At 35.5% G+C, this 16,320-nt stretch overlaps 2 protein-coding genes across 2 annotated transcripts; both read left to right on the top strand.

Moving 5' to 3' along the window:
- LOC109233840 (glucan endo-1,3-beta-glucosidase 8-like) lies at window positions 6,902-8,841 on the top strand. The gene is made up of 2 exons (XM_019399695.1): window positions 6,902-7,510; window positions 7,598-8,841. The coding sequence occupies exons 1-2, from the start codon at window positions 7,188-7,190 to the stop codon at window positions 8,670-8,672; spliced, it is 1,398 nt and encodes a 465-aa protein (XP_019255240.1). The 5' UTR covers window positions 6,902-7,187; the 3' UTR covers window positions 8,673-8,841.
- Window positions 11,676-15,644, top strand: LOC109233020 (transcription termination factor MTERF5, chloroplastic-like). The gene is made up of 2 exons (XM_019398755.1): window positions 11,676-11,808; window positions 14,042-15,644. Exon 2 carries the CDS (start codon window positions 14,189-14,191, stop codon window positions 15,377-15,379), a length of 1,191 nt encoding a protein of 396 aa, XP_019254300.1. The 5' UTR covers window positions 11,676-11,808; window positions 14,042-14,188; the 3' UTR covers window positions 15,380-15,644.

Below are 16,320 nucleotides of genomic sequence, written 5' to 3'. Positions count from 1 at the left end.
TCTATGTCAGGCCAAACGGGTTCATTTCAGTGATGCGCTCCTTATGGAGGAGGAGTCAGGGGGTTATTCCGTTGTCAGATATTTTATGCAGTGATACACTATGCCGTGTGGGTTTTGAGACGGTTTGAGAAAATGCTTATGTGTTGAGGATTCGCATAGAAATGATGTTCATGAGCAAAATGGCTCTCGAGATTCAGATTGTACATCGCACCTCAGTTGAGCTTGAGTTTTGGTAGCTTATAGCGCTATATGTCCCCTCAGGAACGGTATTGTGCACTTAGCATACTTGTGACCGAAATTCGGTATTTTATATTAATGAGCAATTTAGCTTGATGTACACCTCTTTAGGTGAGTGTTAGGTGTGGATCGGGTGGCACGCCGCCATGAGTGTGTTATTTGGATCAGGTTGCGCGCCGCAACAGTGTGATATTGAGTATAGCTTTCTATATGCTATTTTTTTATGCCTGGTTTCCTATTTTTTCTAAGGAGAGCACATATTAGTGCGTGAGTTAGGCAGTTCCTTCCAGAGTTCGTCTTCCCTTTGTACCGCATTTTAATCGGCAGCCTATCAGCACTTTGTGGCATCAGATGAGACTTTTGGTTATGTACGGGGTGGCTTATTGCCTAAGCGGTTCGTATTGGATGAGGTCACGCATTAGGACGAAGTTATGTAGAGGTATGATACTGCGAGCAGATTCGTGTGTTGTCTCTATGATTGGAGGCGGGTTCCCAGTTTTATGTTGTGGTGGTACTGGAGAGCTAGAAGTACAGCTCTTTCATTTGAGTCATTTTCGGGAATTTAGTATGTTCGGACTGTTGCTTATTGGTGCGCGTATTGTGCGAGTTGTGGCTTAGTCCTGTACTAATGTGTAATGTCACCAGAGTAGGGTGTTGATTAGATGAGATTGTTGGGATCACTAATGAGTACGAGCAGATTCGATTTCAGTATGTTGGAAGGACAATATCGAGCTTCGACTCAGAAAAAAATTTGATGTAGTATTTGCCAAAGGAGAAGTGGTTTCATGAATGGTTAATCTGAGAAATGGTGATGGCTTACTGCGCGTTTTAGTTAACAGTTGCAGTATATGTAAAGGTGTTGGAATGAGACTTTGGCTAATAAGAGATTTCTATTGGTACTTAGTTGTTGTGGGCAGTTGCTGTGAATGGGAGTTATCGTTGCGTGTGTTTGAGTTATTGGTATATCATATAATTGCACCTGAGGTTGCAGGCATGGTCTATTACAGCTGGTTTAGGCTTATTTTGAATATAGATGTGAGGTTCTTATCTTGTGTATGATTTCGGAAAGTGGAATGTGGTTCTATGATTTATAGGCTGGACTGGATTGTGTAATTATAGTTAAAATGCGTTGTCGTACCTATGTGAGATAGGGTGACGTAGAATCACCCCCGGGTATATGCATGGAAGGGTTATTCAGCGATTGGTTGGCTTTTAGCACAGCTCTGGGTACGCTCGAGGACGAGCGTTTGTTTAAGTTGGGGAGGATGTGACGACCCGACCCGTCGTCACGTGAGTTACCGCTCCGTTTTCCCCATGTTATGCTTCTTTAAGTTTCATTATCAGTATTTGATGTGTTAGAGTTGGTTTGGAATGGTTTGGATAAGAAATGAGACACTTAGTCTCTTTTAAGAAGGCTTAAGTTGGAAAAATCAACCGGATGTTGACTTTTGTGTTAGAGGGCTCGGATTTGAATTCCGATGATTTGGTTAGCTTCGGGGCATGATTTGTGACATAGGAGTGTGATCGGAAGTAATTTTGGAGGTCCGGTGTAGAATTAGGCTTGAATTGGCGAAGTTAGTATTTTGGCGAATTCCGGCGGATAGGTGAGATATTGATCCGAGGGTCAGAATGAGATTCCGAGAGTTGCAATAGCTTCTTTAGGTGATTTTGGATGTGTGTGCAAAATTTCAGGTCATTCGGAGGTGTTTTGGTTGGGTTTCTGATCGAATGCGTGTTTCGGAAGTTTTAGAAGAACTTAGGCTTGAATTCGATGAGAAATGATGGTTTTAGTGTTGTTTGAGGTGTTTTAATGATTGGAGCAAGTTTGAATAAGGTATTGGATCATGTTTGTATTTTTGGTTGAGGTCCCGAGGGCCTCGGGGTGATTTCGGATGGCTAACGGGAGTGTTGAACTTAGGAGATTGCAAAACCTGTGCTGCTTCTGGTATTTTCGCTCCTGCGGAAATGGGACCGCAGAAGCGGTACCGCAGAAGCGAGAGGAGAGACGCAGAAGCGGCAGGGACCGCAGGTGCGGAATTGGTGACCGCATCTGCTGAGTCGCAGATGCGACAGGAGGACCGCAGATGCGGTATTTGAGCTCTTATGGGGATCCGCAGATGCGTTAATCTGTCCGCAGAAGCGGGAGGCGCAGGAGCGGATGTTAAACCGTAGAAGCGGATACGTCCGCAGAAGCGGTGCATTGACCGCAAAAGCGAGAGCCGCGGATGCGGCCATGGAGCCGCAGATGCGGAAATAACTGGTAAGAATAGTTTTTATTTCCCTTCGCGAATTTTTGAAAGGGTTTCATATTTTCACTTCGAACTTGGAGAATTTGGGCGAGTTGGAGGAGAGGAATCAAGGGACTTCATTGAGGTAAGAATTTCTAAACCAAAAACACGATTTTATGGTGCAAACACATGAAATTAGACTTAAAACTCAAGGATTTAAGGTCAAAAATGGTGGTTTAGGGCTTGAAACCTAAGAGAACAAAAATGGGAATTTGAGGGGTCATTTGGACTCCGATTTTGGTGTTCTTTATATGTATAGACTCACGGCGAGATAAGGAATCCCGTGATGTAAAATTTATAATTTTTCGAGAAGTGGTCCCGGGGCTCGGGTTTTGCCAACTTCGTGATTTTCGATGTTTTTCGAGTATTTTTGATTGGGTTATATTCCCTTAGCATATTGTGACGTATTCGTTGTGGTTTTGGTCAGATTCGACGTGCGAAGAGGTGAATTCTAAAGGCAAAGGCATAGCAAGCTAGGACTTTGGCCGGCTTGAGGTTAGTAATAAATGTAAATGCTGTGTTGAGGGTTTGAAACCCCGAATTTGCACAACGTAGTGCTATGTGAGGTGACTTGCACGCCGGATAACGGGCGTGGGGTAGAGCACCGTCAGGGATTGTGACTTGGTCCGTCCCGCTTAATAAAATTGATACCTATTTGATTGTAGATTTGTAATATCCTTATAAAAATGGATTAATTGTCATAATTGGGCTTCGTGCCAACTACTTGAATCCTTCAGGGATTATTTTACTGGTTTCTTACCATATTTATAGATATTGAACTCAATCCTGGTGTTTGACACTGTTTTGTAAACTCAACCATTTTTCTTAAAGCAGAAACTAAATTAATATTTTTAAATAAAGTTTGGGCGGAATATTTTTATACTATTGTGCCGAAAGGCTTATGTGATTTTGGACTGATTATTGGATCGGGCTGCACGCCGCAGTGGTATGAGAATGATATTGATATGAGGCCAAGGGCCTGTTTGATGTCACGAGATGGCTTATTATTACGCTTGGGCCGTAAGGGGCCCCTCCCGGAGTCTGCACACCCCCAGTGAGCGCCGTCGACGTTAAATAAATGGAGCGGGCTGCACGGCCGCAGCGGGGTACTGGAGGTACCGGTTTATGTGTTGCATTGCATACTTGATTTCCATTTACTTAATTATCTGTTGTGATATTTCTATAATTGTATTCATTAGTTTATTGAGTTGATATGATTTAGATTGAGCTGCTGTAATTATAGCTTACTTTGTGCCTGTCTAGGATTTCTTACTCTCAACCCTTATTTATGTTTATTACTTTCTGGGTTGGAAGTACTCACAATACTCCCTGCGCCTTGTGTGCAGATCCAGGTACACCACAGGGTGAGTGAGGATCTGTTAGCTGAGCAGCAGGATCTGGGAGTATCGAGGTAGCTGCATGGCGTTCGCAGCCTTGATCTCTCCCATCTATCTTTATCCTTTTATTCGCATTTTCTTTCCTAGACAGATTTGTGATTAGGTGAATATTCTGTATTAGAGGCTCATGTTCGTGACACCAGATTCTGTGGGCTGACTAGTATTTTATTTTGGGGTTTTCGAATATTAGAGATTATTTCAGAGATTTCGCACTTAAATTTGGTATTTTATTAGTGAATATTTATTTATCTATCTAGATTAATTGGCTAAGGTTGTGTACATGGTCGGGCTTGCCTAGCAGTGTGTTGGGCGCCATCACGACCGGGGTTGGGTCGTGACATTTATGGCCCTGAAATACCCAGCAAAAAAAACAAGAGAAACTGTTATGAAGAAGCGATGACTATTGTTCATTAGGTCATTTTTTATGGTCCGCAAAATTTTAGGCAATTCGGAGCCGATCGCCCGAATTTATGCAGATGGCATGGACTACAGCACACGAAAATATGGGAATCGTGTTAAATTTCTATTTTATGGCCCTAAAATGCCAAGAACGAGGAACTGTCATGGCGAAGTGTTGGCTATTTTTCATGAAGTCATTTTTTATGGTCCCACAAAATTCTATGCGACTTAGAGCCGGTCGCCCGAATTCATGCAGATGGCGTGAACTATAGCACACAAAAATCTAGGAATCATGCTGAAATCCTATTTTATGGCTCTAAAATGCCCAAAAAAATAAGAAACGATCATGGCTTAGCGACGACTATTGTTCATCAGGTTATTTTTTATGGTCTCACAAAATTTTAGACGATTCGGAGCCGATCGCAAGAATTCATGCAGATGGCGTGGACTATAGCACACAGAAATCTGGCAATCGTGCTGAATTCCTATTTTATAGCCCTAAATGCCAAAAACGAGGAACTGTCATGGCCAAGCGATTACTATTGTTCATTAGTTCATCTTTTTTGGTCCTACAAAAGCTTAGGCAATTTGAAGTCGGTCGCCCGAATTCATGCAGATGGCGTAAATTATAGCATAGGAAAATATGGGAATCGTGCTAAATTCCTGTTTTATGGCTAAAATGCCAAAAAAAGAGGAACGGTCATGGCGAAGCGATGACAATTATTCATGAGATCATTTTTTATGGATCCGTAAAATTTTAGGCGATTCTGAGTCGGTCGACCAAATTCATGCAGATGGCGAGGACTATAGCACACGAAAATATGGGAATCATGCTGAATTCTTGTTTCATAGCCCTAAAATACCAAAAAATAAAGAACGGTCATGACAAAGCGATGACTATTGTTCATTAGGTCGTTTCTGATAAATATTTTGGATGATTTGATACTGTAAAAAATTTTCTTAAATTGTAAACTCTTGAATAATTAACAAAATGGTGACTCATCTATTCTATATTAAAAGCACGAAGACCTTTAGCGAAATGTCGTTCACCTTTTTTTACCCTTTAAAAATAGAGTTCACACTAGACAAAATAGTCATTCAAATTAATTTACTAATAGTTTGGAACAATTATTTAATTATTTTCCTAATATTTAGGAATAGCCATTTAATTGATTTTCTAGTATTTAGTATTTTAAAATCAACTAATATTTACTAGAAATCTTTTCTTATTTAAAATATATATAACTATTAATATTTAGGACTTTAAAATTAATAAAAGTTTAACCTTATTTAAACTAAAATACTTTTCATATTGAGATAATATGAATTATATTTTTTTGAAGCACATGGAACTCACTTGAGGAACAAAGAGTATGTTTATTATTTAAAACTTTAAATCAAAAGAATGCTATAAGTTATGCATTTTATTTGATTTTAGTTTTGGAAGAATTAGTTTTTAAATTTTAAAAAAGAATTCCTCTTTTAGGTTTTTGTTATCTTTTATACTTCGTGTGTATTTTGGATAATGATTACCTTTAATTATTGATATAATTATGAAACTCGTGAAAAATATCAGTATTAATAGTAATATTCTCATGATAAATCCATTCAAATAATAAAAAAGACCATATTTCAGCAACATTCTTCATAAATTAAGAGAGATAATATCGAGTTGAATCTAAGTACAGTGTCACTAAATATTATGAATAAATAGCTTTTTAATTAGTTAACTATAATTCGCTTTTATAATTCAAAAAATTAAAAATGTATATGCAAATAAAAATAAATATTGCAAATACTATTGTAATGATTTATCTAAATGCACATTGGAATTTACATGAAATGTTAATAGATTTTTATACATTTTGATAATTATATTACATTATGATACCTTCATATTGGTTAAATAATAATAATAAATATTAATTTTATGGTAATTATATTTTTTTTTTGAAACACACGTAGTTAGGTTTAAACAATCCTCATCCAATTAAATTTTTCGTATGATAGTTAAACCTAATAATATGGAGTCTTTTTTATTTTTTCTATTTTTCAGTTTAAGTTCCATTAAGGAATAAGATAAAATTTATATTATGTACTTGAGCAAATAGAATTTATTTTTTAAGGTCATGAAGAACATAATATTGTTATAAAATGTATTTGAGTACGAGTCAACATATTATTCTGTTATATTTGAGCCACTAAAGTAAATGCACAACTCATATAACTAAGTTGATAAGACATTAGAATACTTTTGTGTGATGTACGCAGTTTTTTCTTTATTAAAATGACTATACATGATCAATATTATCATTTTCAAGAGCCTGTGCTTTTTTTAGTTTTATTTTATAACTCAATTACATAAGTTAATAATATTTGTGTAATTTTCAAAAATTTATACTCATTAATATAAAGTACACACGCAACGCAGTTAGTGATATAAAACAAGTGAAGCTGAATAACGCGTATAACCTTTAATGCATGCCCGTAATAAGCGGACATATGTATTCACCTTTGGCGTTAGGTTTTTATTTTTATTTTATTTTTAAGCAAACCCCTATGGGGTTTAATTTGGAGAGCCACAAAAAGCTTAGTTTGTGACAAGACAGGTATATATCATCCAGGGCAAACTTTCATAGGGAGTTTGAGTTCAATCTCTTTTCGTTCCATCGGAAAATTATATTGCATAAATATGGTAAAATTAAATTAATGCAAACGGAAAAAGTTACTCAAAAATTTCTTTACAATGTGAGATTGAATTTCAATTGTAATATCTTTGCATTTATTCAAATCTCATTATGTTATTAAAAATCCTGGCTTCGGTACCATTGTCGTGAAGCGGAATCCTTCAAAAAGAAAAGGCAATATGAGGCTCAACATAGGCATGTGTTTCATGGTTTTGTTAATGGCAACTCGTGTAAATAGCTTTGTGGGTATCACTTGGGGCAGGCAACAATCACAACAATTGGTTCCATCAATGGTTGTTGACTTACTTTTACAAAACGAAATTCCAGCATTGAGATTAATGACTTCAGCCAATGATATTATTGAAATATTTTCTGATACTAACATTAGCATCGCTATTACCCTTGGACATCAAGTCTTTAATCTGGTCAATAGGAAAGACCTTGCCTATATATGGGTAAATGACCGAGTCAAGGAACCTATCAACAAAGGTGTAAATATAGTGTATGTTGTTCAATCTTTTTTTCTTTTTTTTTTTTTTTTTAATCTCGAATGTTATTGCAATCTTTGTGATTCTTGTAATTTTTTCAGGGAAGTTACTGTTGGATCTGAACCATTTTCGAGTTCGTTCTTTAGAGCAACTGCAAAAACCTATCAATTTGTGAATGTGATAAAACTTGTACGAGGAGCTCTAAATGATATGGGTTTAGGGTATATAAGAACAACAACTTCTCATGGTATGGATGTTTTAGAGCTTACAAAAATTCCATCAGAAGCCGATTTTCGCGATGATATAAAAACCCTAATGCTTGAATCGCTAGAATTCTTCAATCAAACAGGAACACCCTTTCTTTTAAACATGTTTCCAATCCAAATGGTTCGAGAAGTACTTGAATGTCCAATGGAATTCGCGTTCTTTAATAATAAGAGCGAGTTCAAGATTCAAGATGGTAATGTCACGTACAGAAATGCAGTGGAGTTAATGATTGATTCCGTTGCATGGGCAATAAGAAAAGCAGGATACCCTAATATGAAAATTATGATAGGTCAAATTGGTTGGCCAACAGACGGATATCCACATGCAAATATTGAAAATGCAGAGAGATTTTATAAAGGTTTCTTGAAATTTATTGCTTCAAATAAAGGAACACCTCTTAAACCAGGTCCTATAGATGTATTTCTCCATAGTTTATCAGATGAAAATGAGTTTCCTTCTGTATTTGGTGCATTTCAAAGACATTGGGGAATTTACGAAGCAGATGGAAATCCAAAATACAAGATTGACTTTACATTACAAGATCGTGATATTTATCCAACTCAAGCTAAGGGGCTTGTGACAATGCCAAATAGATGGTGTAAATTTGATGGGGACAATAGTGATAAAGATTTAGTGAATAAATATTATAATTTTGCATGTGAAGAAGCAGATTGTACACGTTTGGAAAAAGGAGGTTCGTGTGATGGATTAAGTGATGATTCTAAGATTTCTTATGCTTTTAATGCATATTTTCAGAAGGAGAAGCAAAGGGTAGAAGCTTGTGATTTTGATGGTTTAGGTGAAATTACAGCAGAAAATCCATCTGTGGGTAATTGTGAGTTTCCTATTGAGATATTGGCATTACAAGATCAAATTGGTAGAGATAATTCTATATCAATAAGAATTTGATAGAAATATCAAAAAAATTCTCATCTAAGAATCAAAGGCATCATATTTTGTGAAGAACATATGATTGTTGATCATAGTATTTTTCCATCGTATGTCTTTATAATGGTGCCTTTTTTTTTCTTTGTATTTTGATAAGCGAAAAATTTACAAATAACTATAAAATGGTTATAGTGGCATTGTACTAAATATATAAGAATTTAATTGCAATTATTATTTTTCCAATTTTCTCTTATTGTTAGTTTTTTTTATGATTATTCTTGTAAAATCTAGTATTTTGATTCCATTTGTATCACAATTTTTTGGTGTAGGGGTAAGGTCTGCGTACACTATACTCTCCCCAGACCCCACTAGTGGAATTTTACTGGGTATGTTGTTGTTGTTGTTGTTGTTGTTGTTGTTGTATCACAATTTCATAAACTCTTCAAATTTGTTATTTGGCTCAGTTATTGTTGATTGTTGACGTGAAGTTATTGTCTTAGTAGATTCAGAACCCCCTACGTTTAAATCCTGGATCTAACGCTAAACATATGTGATAAAAAAAGTTGTACATATAAATTCACAAGATAAGTAGTATAATACTATTTATCTTTGTTTCGGTTTTATTATTGAGAAATTTTCAGAAACCACTATTGTTTAGTGGATATTAATTTCTATAGCTACCATATGTGTAATTACTTCCTATAGCTACTATTCAGTTGTTACGGTAGTGTATTCATTGTAGTTGCGTTGTTGTATCCATGAATACAGTAGCAAAAAGCGCCTAAAAATCAGGGTAGTTAGTCTAGTTGTACGTGCATGTATTCGCCCCATGTATTCATGAATACAGCAGCAAAAAGAGCCTAAAATCAGGGCAGTCCAGCTATAAGCGCATGTACTCAAAAGTATTCGCGTTGTTGTATTCATGAATACAACAGTAAAAAATGTCTAAAAGCATGTCGGTCTAGCTGTACGCGCATGTATTCACATGTATTTGCACCATGTATTCATGAATACAACAGCAAAAAATGCCTAAAATCAAGGCAATCTAGTTGTACGCGCATGTATTCACATGTATTCGCGATGCTGTATTCATGAATACAGCAGTAAAAAGCGTCTAAAATCAGGGTAGTCCAACTGTATGTGCATGTATTCACATGTATTCGCGCCATGTATTCATGAATACAGTAACGTCAATCACCTTAAAAATAGGTATGTCCAGGCGTCTAAGAGAGAGGAAAAACATAAATAGCGTATTTCATGCCGCAATGATAGTGTATACCATAAATACTTATTTTGATATAAAATATAAAAGGTAGCTATAAAAAATAATATTTTAACATAATTTTGGTTTATAATAAATTGGGTGTATACCTTTGCTATAGGAGGTAAAATTTCCTTTATTATTTTGGTACGAGAAATAAATTCAATTAGGAATTTTAAGAGAAATTTTCAGAAACCACTATTGTTTAGTGGCTATTAACTTCCGTATAGCTACCATACACATAATTACTTCCTATAGCTACTATTCAGTTGTTATGGTAGTGTATTCGTTGTATTCGCGCTGCTGTATTCATGAATACAGCAGCAAAAAGCGCCTAAAAATCAAGGCAGTCCAGTTATACGCACATGTATTCAAATGTATTCACGCCATGTGTTCATGAATACAACAAAAAAAAGTGCCTAAAATCATGGCAGTCTAGCTGTACTCGCATGTATTCACATGTATTCGCGCTACTGTATTCATGAATACCAGCAAAAAGCGCCTAAAATTAGGGCAGTCCAGCTGTACATGCATGTATTCACATGTATTTGCGTCATGTATTCATGAATACAGTAATGACAGTCACCTTAAAAATAGGTATGTTCAGCTGTCTAATAACGGAAATAATATCAATTAGCGTGATACACTCCTAATATAACTCAAAATTAATTCTAACATGCCTCATTATCAACCCAATTAATTAGAATAATTTTTCAGTTGTATATAACTTTTGTATTTAGTGTGTTTCAATTTTTTTTTTGTGTTGCATTCAATAGACTCAATGTTTGTTTTTACTGTATTCGCTATTTTATATTCAGTGTATTCAAATGTATTTGTATTAACAGTATTTAAGCTATTCCAAATACATGTTATTACTGTTGTATTCAATATATCTCATTAGTTGTATTCACTGTATTTCTATTTGTATTCCGTATATTTTACTGTATTTTAAAATTAAATATATTCACTATTTATATTCTGTTATATTTTAATGTTTATATTCAATGTATTTCAATGTTTATATCTTATATTCATACATACTGTATGTACAGTATGCACGAATATAGGTGTATTCAGATGTATTAAAAAAATATAAACCTTCGAAATACATAAAAACACGCAAAAAAAAAATACTTATATAAAAATACAATGTATTGGGTGAATTTGTACAGAATACAATATGTTTGTATCATTGTATGTGACTAAATAGTAAAGAAGAGAAGAAAGTTCGTCGGAGATGGCGTTTCCCGGCCAAGACTCCTTATATCGCTTCACTACCTCATCCGCTACAATTTACAACGCTTCCAATTCGACCGCTTCCTCTTTTCTCTCTTATTTACCGCGCTAAGAATCCCTCTTTCTCTTCAACCTCTCTGTCGCCCAAGGTATCTCCGCTTCCTTTTTTAATTATAGGTTTACTTTCATGTTTTTTATTTTGAGATTTTTAGGCTTTCTTTCATGATTTATTTCTCTTTTGTGTATCTATGATTTGGCCTATTTTTCTCGGAGAGAGAATAAAAATTCTGAGAGAGAATCCTGTTAATTGAAAGAAAGAGAGGGGAAAAACACAAATAGCATATTTCATGCCTCAGTGATAGTATATATTATAAATACTTATTTTGTTATAAAATATAACATGTAATTATAAAAAAAAATATTTTAATATAATTTTGGTTTAGGTGTATACGTTTGCCATAAGAGAGGTAAAATTTCCTCTAAAAAACATTTTGGGCAGAAAGAAAATATATTAGGCCCATAGGTTTTCAAACTAATAAGCCCAAATAATATCTAGCCGATGGGATAAGAATAATGGACCGTATAACAGATGCGAACTCCCCGCCGGTCTCTTTTTCCGGCGAGCTCCTCGGCGATGTCTATCTCCGGCTAAATCGAGTCGTAAGTTCTCTCATCGTCTCTTTAAATTTCTCTCTTTAGAATTCATCTTCTCTGTCTGTAGTGAGACAAAAACCCTAACCCCTTTTACAAAACATTTTTGTTGTATATTACGGATTATGAATTGCAGTGTGTGCTTCTATATGCTATTGGCTTGTAAAATTATGATGTTCGATCCAATTCGAACCAAAACTCAATCTGAAATGCGAAATTGGAGCTAAGATAAACTAAGAAAAGAGAAGAAGCTAGGGATTCTCATTCATAGTCTGAAAATGTAGCTCGAGCTCGATGCATATACTAGATTTAAGCTTCACAAGCGTGATTAAGTCGCAAGCGCACACACAGTGTCTACTCTCACTTCAGCTCACAACAATGTTCTATTAATCTGGCTTTAATTATTGCAAAGTTTCTGTAAATTTCTATTGGAGTGAGTAGAAAGATATTAATGCCGTCAAAGATGAGAAAATTAACATTTTTCATGAGTTTTCAGCTTTTTTAGTTTTGGAAGTGCTTAATATTTCATGCATTTGTCATCAATTTTATTCACACGGGTACCTGAGTTTGAAACTAGTTCGTTAGGCGATGCAATTCTTATATTTAATAGCACTCTCTCTATCAGATAAATTCTGATGGAAAAAGATATTAAAGTTAGTGTTAAAAACTAAAAACTTAGTTTATTAGAGAAAACATCACGTCATATTTAAAATTTGAGTAGTCTAAGGATTTTGAATTCTTGAATATGTGAAAGTTATGTAAACAATGAGATGATGTTAAACGTTTTGGGAACGTTCCAAAATGAGAAGAGGGAAACATAAATTGGGATAGAAAATGCAGAGGAATTATTGATGGCCTACAAGGCCATCTACTAGATTTAGGAGAAGAGTAAGAATGTTCTTTGAGAATTTACCGGCATTCTTTTTTTTCTTTTTAAGTAAAATATGCTGGCGATTTTACTAGGCTTCAAGCTTCCCTACTATTGACTCGAGGTTTAAAGATGCCATACTATTTGCAAAAATGTCATGCTAGTGTGATGGCAGTCAAATTGTGCTGAGTTCTCTTCTTTCGGCGCTGCTACTATTCCGTCTATCTATTTTTCGGGCAATTCCTCGGTGAGATCTATCTCCATCGAAATCTATTAGTAAGTTCACTCATGGTCTCTTTCGCTTTCTTCTCTAGGATTCCTATTCTCTGATTAAACAACAACAACAACTACTACTACAACCCAGTAGAATCCCACTAGTGGGGTCTGGGGAGGGTAGAGGGTGCGCAGACCTTACCCCTACCCGGGGGATAGGGAGGCTATTTCCGGGAGAAACTTGGCTCAACAGACGAGACAATAATATCAGAAAAGAACAAAAGAATAAATCCGTAACAACAAAAGAAACTAGAAAAATAATAATCCGCATCGAAAGAGACAGCAAATAAGTGAAAGGGTAATAACCCAATACTATGCAAAACGAGAATCCTATTCTCTGATTCTAGTGAGACAAAAATCCTAGCCCCTTTTACAATTATTTTTAGTGATGTAGTACGGCTTATGAGCTGCAGTGTGTGCTTCTCTGAGTTTTTATTTTCACAATTTAATTGCATTGTCATTTGTATTCTATGTGGTATTGGCTCATGAATTATGATGTTCTATATATCTGCTTTTGATTATTGCAAAGTCTCTGTATACTTATAATGGAATGGGGAAAAGAGATAAATGCCGTCAAAGATGAAATTGCATGCTGTTGTCATCAATTCTATCCACACTGGCCACTTGAGTTTTGAACTTAGTATGTTAGCAGATGTGAAAATTACTATCTTAATAATAAATACCCCTCCATTATATAATTTTGATGGAAAAATATTAAATTCATGGTTAAAAATAGTAATTTTAATAGGGAAAATATATTATCAAACTTAAATTTGTGTAGTTTAAGGAATATGAGTTCTTGATAGTGTGAGAGTTATATAAAAATGAGATGATGTTAAACATTCTGGGACGTTCCAAAATGAAAAGAGGGACACATAAATTTAGATAGAGGGAGTAAACTTTTGTGTTATCAGTGAACTTTAATGGCAAAATGTTACTTCATTTTGGATTCATTAATAGATCAGTTTCCCTTAGCATTTATATCTTTTTAAATTTGTAGGTCTCAAACATTTGTGATAGGCTGACTTCACACAACACAATAGGTTACTCTATTCGTTTAATTAATTGAGGGATAATATTTATTCACCTTTTTTTTTCCAGGGAAGTGAAGCTTGGAGAAAGCATGGGTAGCTTCTTTGTTCCACCTCCACCTATCTTTGACTTTGAATAGCTTTGTTCAAAGTTTTTCTCTTAAAACTCTCTGTAAGTCTTTCTGGCCGTTGCCTATGAACAGATTGAGAAGGACTCATGATCGCGATCCAGCTATGCTGCCGTAGTTTATCTATTCACTCACATCATCTTCATTCCCTACCTGCTGGTCCTTTTTCTTCTTTCCACTTCTCTCTTTCTTCTCTATCTCAGGTAGTAACGAAAAAGTCTGCTCAAAATGCAAACCAAGAAAATCCTGTTCTCCTTAACTACCTAATAAACACCTTGGAATTTCCAAAATGTAAAGCCCTGGCAGTATCCAACCGTTATCCTTGGGTCAAAAATGTTGAAAAAGTTGAATCGGTTGTCGATTTCTTCAGGTCCATTGGATTCACAGATGCACAAATCCAATCCGCTGTTCGTAATGTCCCGCAAATCCTCCTGGCTGATGTTGAAAAAACACTCAAGCCAAAGATCCAACTATTACAAGAATTGGGTATCACTGGTTCTGATCTGGGTAGGCTACTTTCCACAAAGGCGATTATATTAACACGTAGTGTGGAGAAAATACTAAAGCCTTGCATTGAAGTTCTCGATAAAGTCCTTATAAACGGTACTGATAATGGTGATTGGTTCCGGGTTCTGCGAAGGTGTGATTGGGTTGTACACAAATCCCCTCACTTGAGACTGATTCCTAATATATCATATCTGGAGAGCATTGGGATTGTTGGGTCTCAACTATCATCACTCTTGAAGAGGCAACCTCATCTTTTTGCTTTGCCTGAATCTGAGCTTAAAAAGCTTGTCTCTAAACTTATAGATATCGGATTTTCTACTGATTCAAGAATGTTGGTGCATGGCCTTCATACTCTAGGTTGTATTAGTCATGTGTCTTTTTCGAGGAAATTGCTTTTGCTCCAGAGTTCTGGTTTCTCCCAAAATGAGTTCATGGAAATGTTTAGGAGGGCGCCAAGTTTATTCCGAAGTTCAGAGGAGAAAATAAGACTTGGACTAGAGTTTTTCTTGGAAACAATGGATTTAAAGAAGTCAACTTTAGTACAGCATCCTACTCTTTTGATGTTTAGCATGGAGGATAGAGTGATTCCCAGATATCGAGTTATTCAGCTGATAAAGTCAAAAAATCTTACGAAGAAAGAGCCAAGTTTTTATTATGTGATGTGTTTGTCGGAGCATGTGTTCTTGGAAAAGTATATATCGAGATTTACTGAAAATGCAGAAGGATTATTGATGGCTTACAAGGGCCATCTTCTAGATTTAGGAGAGGATTAAGAATGTTAGTTGAAAATTTTGCCGGCATTTTCTTTTCTTTTTTTGATCTGTAAATTTGCTGGCAATCTTACTAGGAGTTGCCCTACCATTGACAAAAATATCATGCTAGTGTGATGACAATCTGGAATAAAAATGGTTGTGACAGATCTCATTATAGTTATAGGTTTCGAAAGTGCATACTGAAGGTGCACTCTGAATATGGAAAGTGTTGGATCACCTGTTAAATTTTGTTTTGTTGAATTCACAATTCTATTTCTATTTGATACTTGATGAAAAATGATGTTGTCTGTGTGATATGGGAGGAGGTCTTGAACCAAATGGGCCACTCACTGTTATACTCCCTTTGTTTCCTTGTTAGTCCGTTTCAAGAAGATTGGCACATTCCTATATTTCCTTAATAGGAAATATTTATAGCCACACAAATGTTATGACTTGTTTAAGATCATAAGTTTTAAAAACTTTATACCCACAAAAATATTAAATATTTAAGATTGCAAGTTTCAAAAGTCTTCTTCTCTCTATTAAACTTTGTGTCAAGTTAAACCAGGACAAATAAATTAAAACGGGGAGAATAACAGTTAGGGGATCATTTTTTTTGGGGGGTCCAATTCTTAATGTGCAAAGTTATAAATAAATAAAAAAAAACAGCCCAGTGCACTAAGCTTCTGTTATGTGCGAGGTTCGGAGAAGGGTCGGACCACAAAGATTTATCGTAAACAGTCCTACCCTACATTTTTGCAATGGAAGTAGCAGGAACTAGTAGAATAATCAGAGTGCGTAAGCTAGTCTAAACACCGCCATCATAAAAAAGAATATCATGCAAGGGAAAAAGACATTAACTAAAAAGGAAGGAGTAGAGGATAAAGATACCATGTCAAGTAAGGCCACTTAAAGATATTAATTACAAAAACAGTGTTTTGGCTGTTTCTCTATTTTGGACC

This window comes from Nicotiana attenuata, chromosome 10, assembly GCF_001879085.1.
Source record: "Nicotiana attenuata strain UT chromosome 10, NIATTr2, whole genome shotgun sequence".
Lineage (NCBI taxonomy): Eukaryota > Viridiplantae > Streptophyta > Magnoliopsida > Solanales > Solanaceae > Nicotiana > Nicotiana attenuata.
This window is presented reverse-complemented; position numbering and strand designations above follow the sequence as displayed.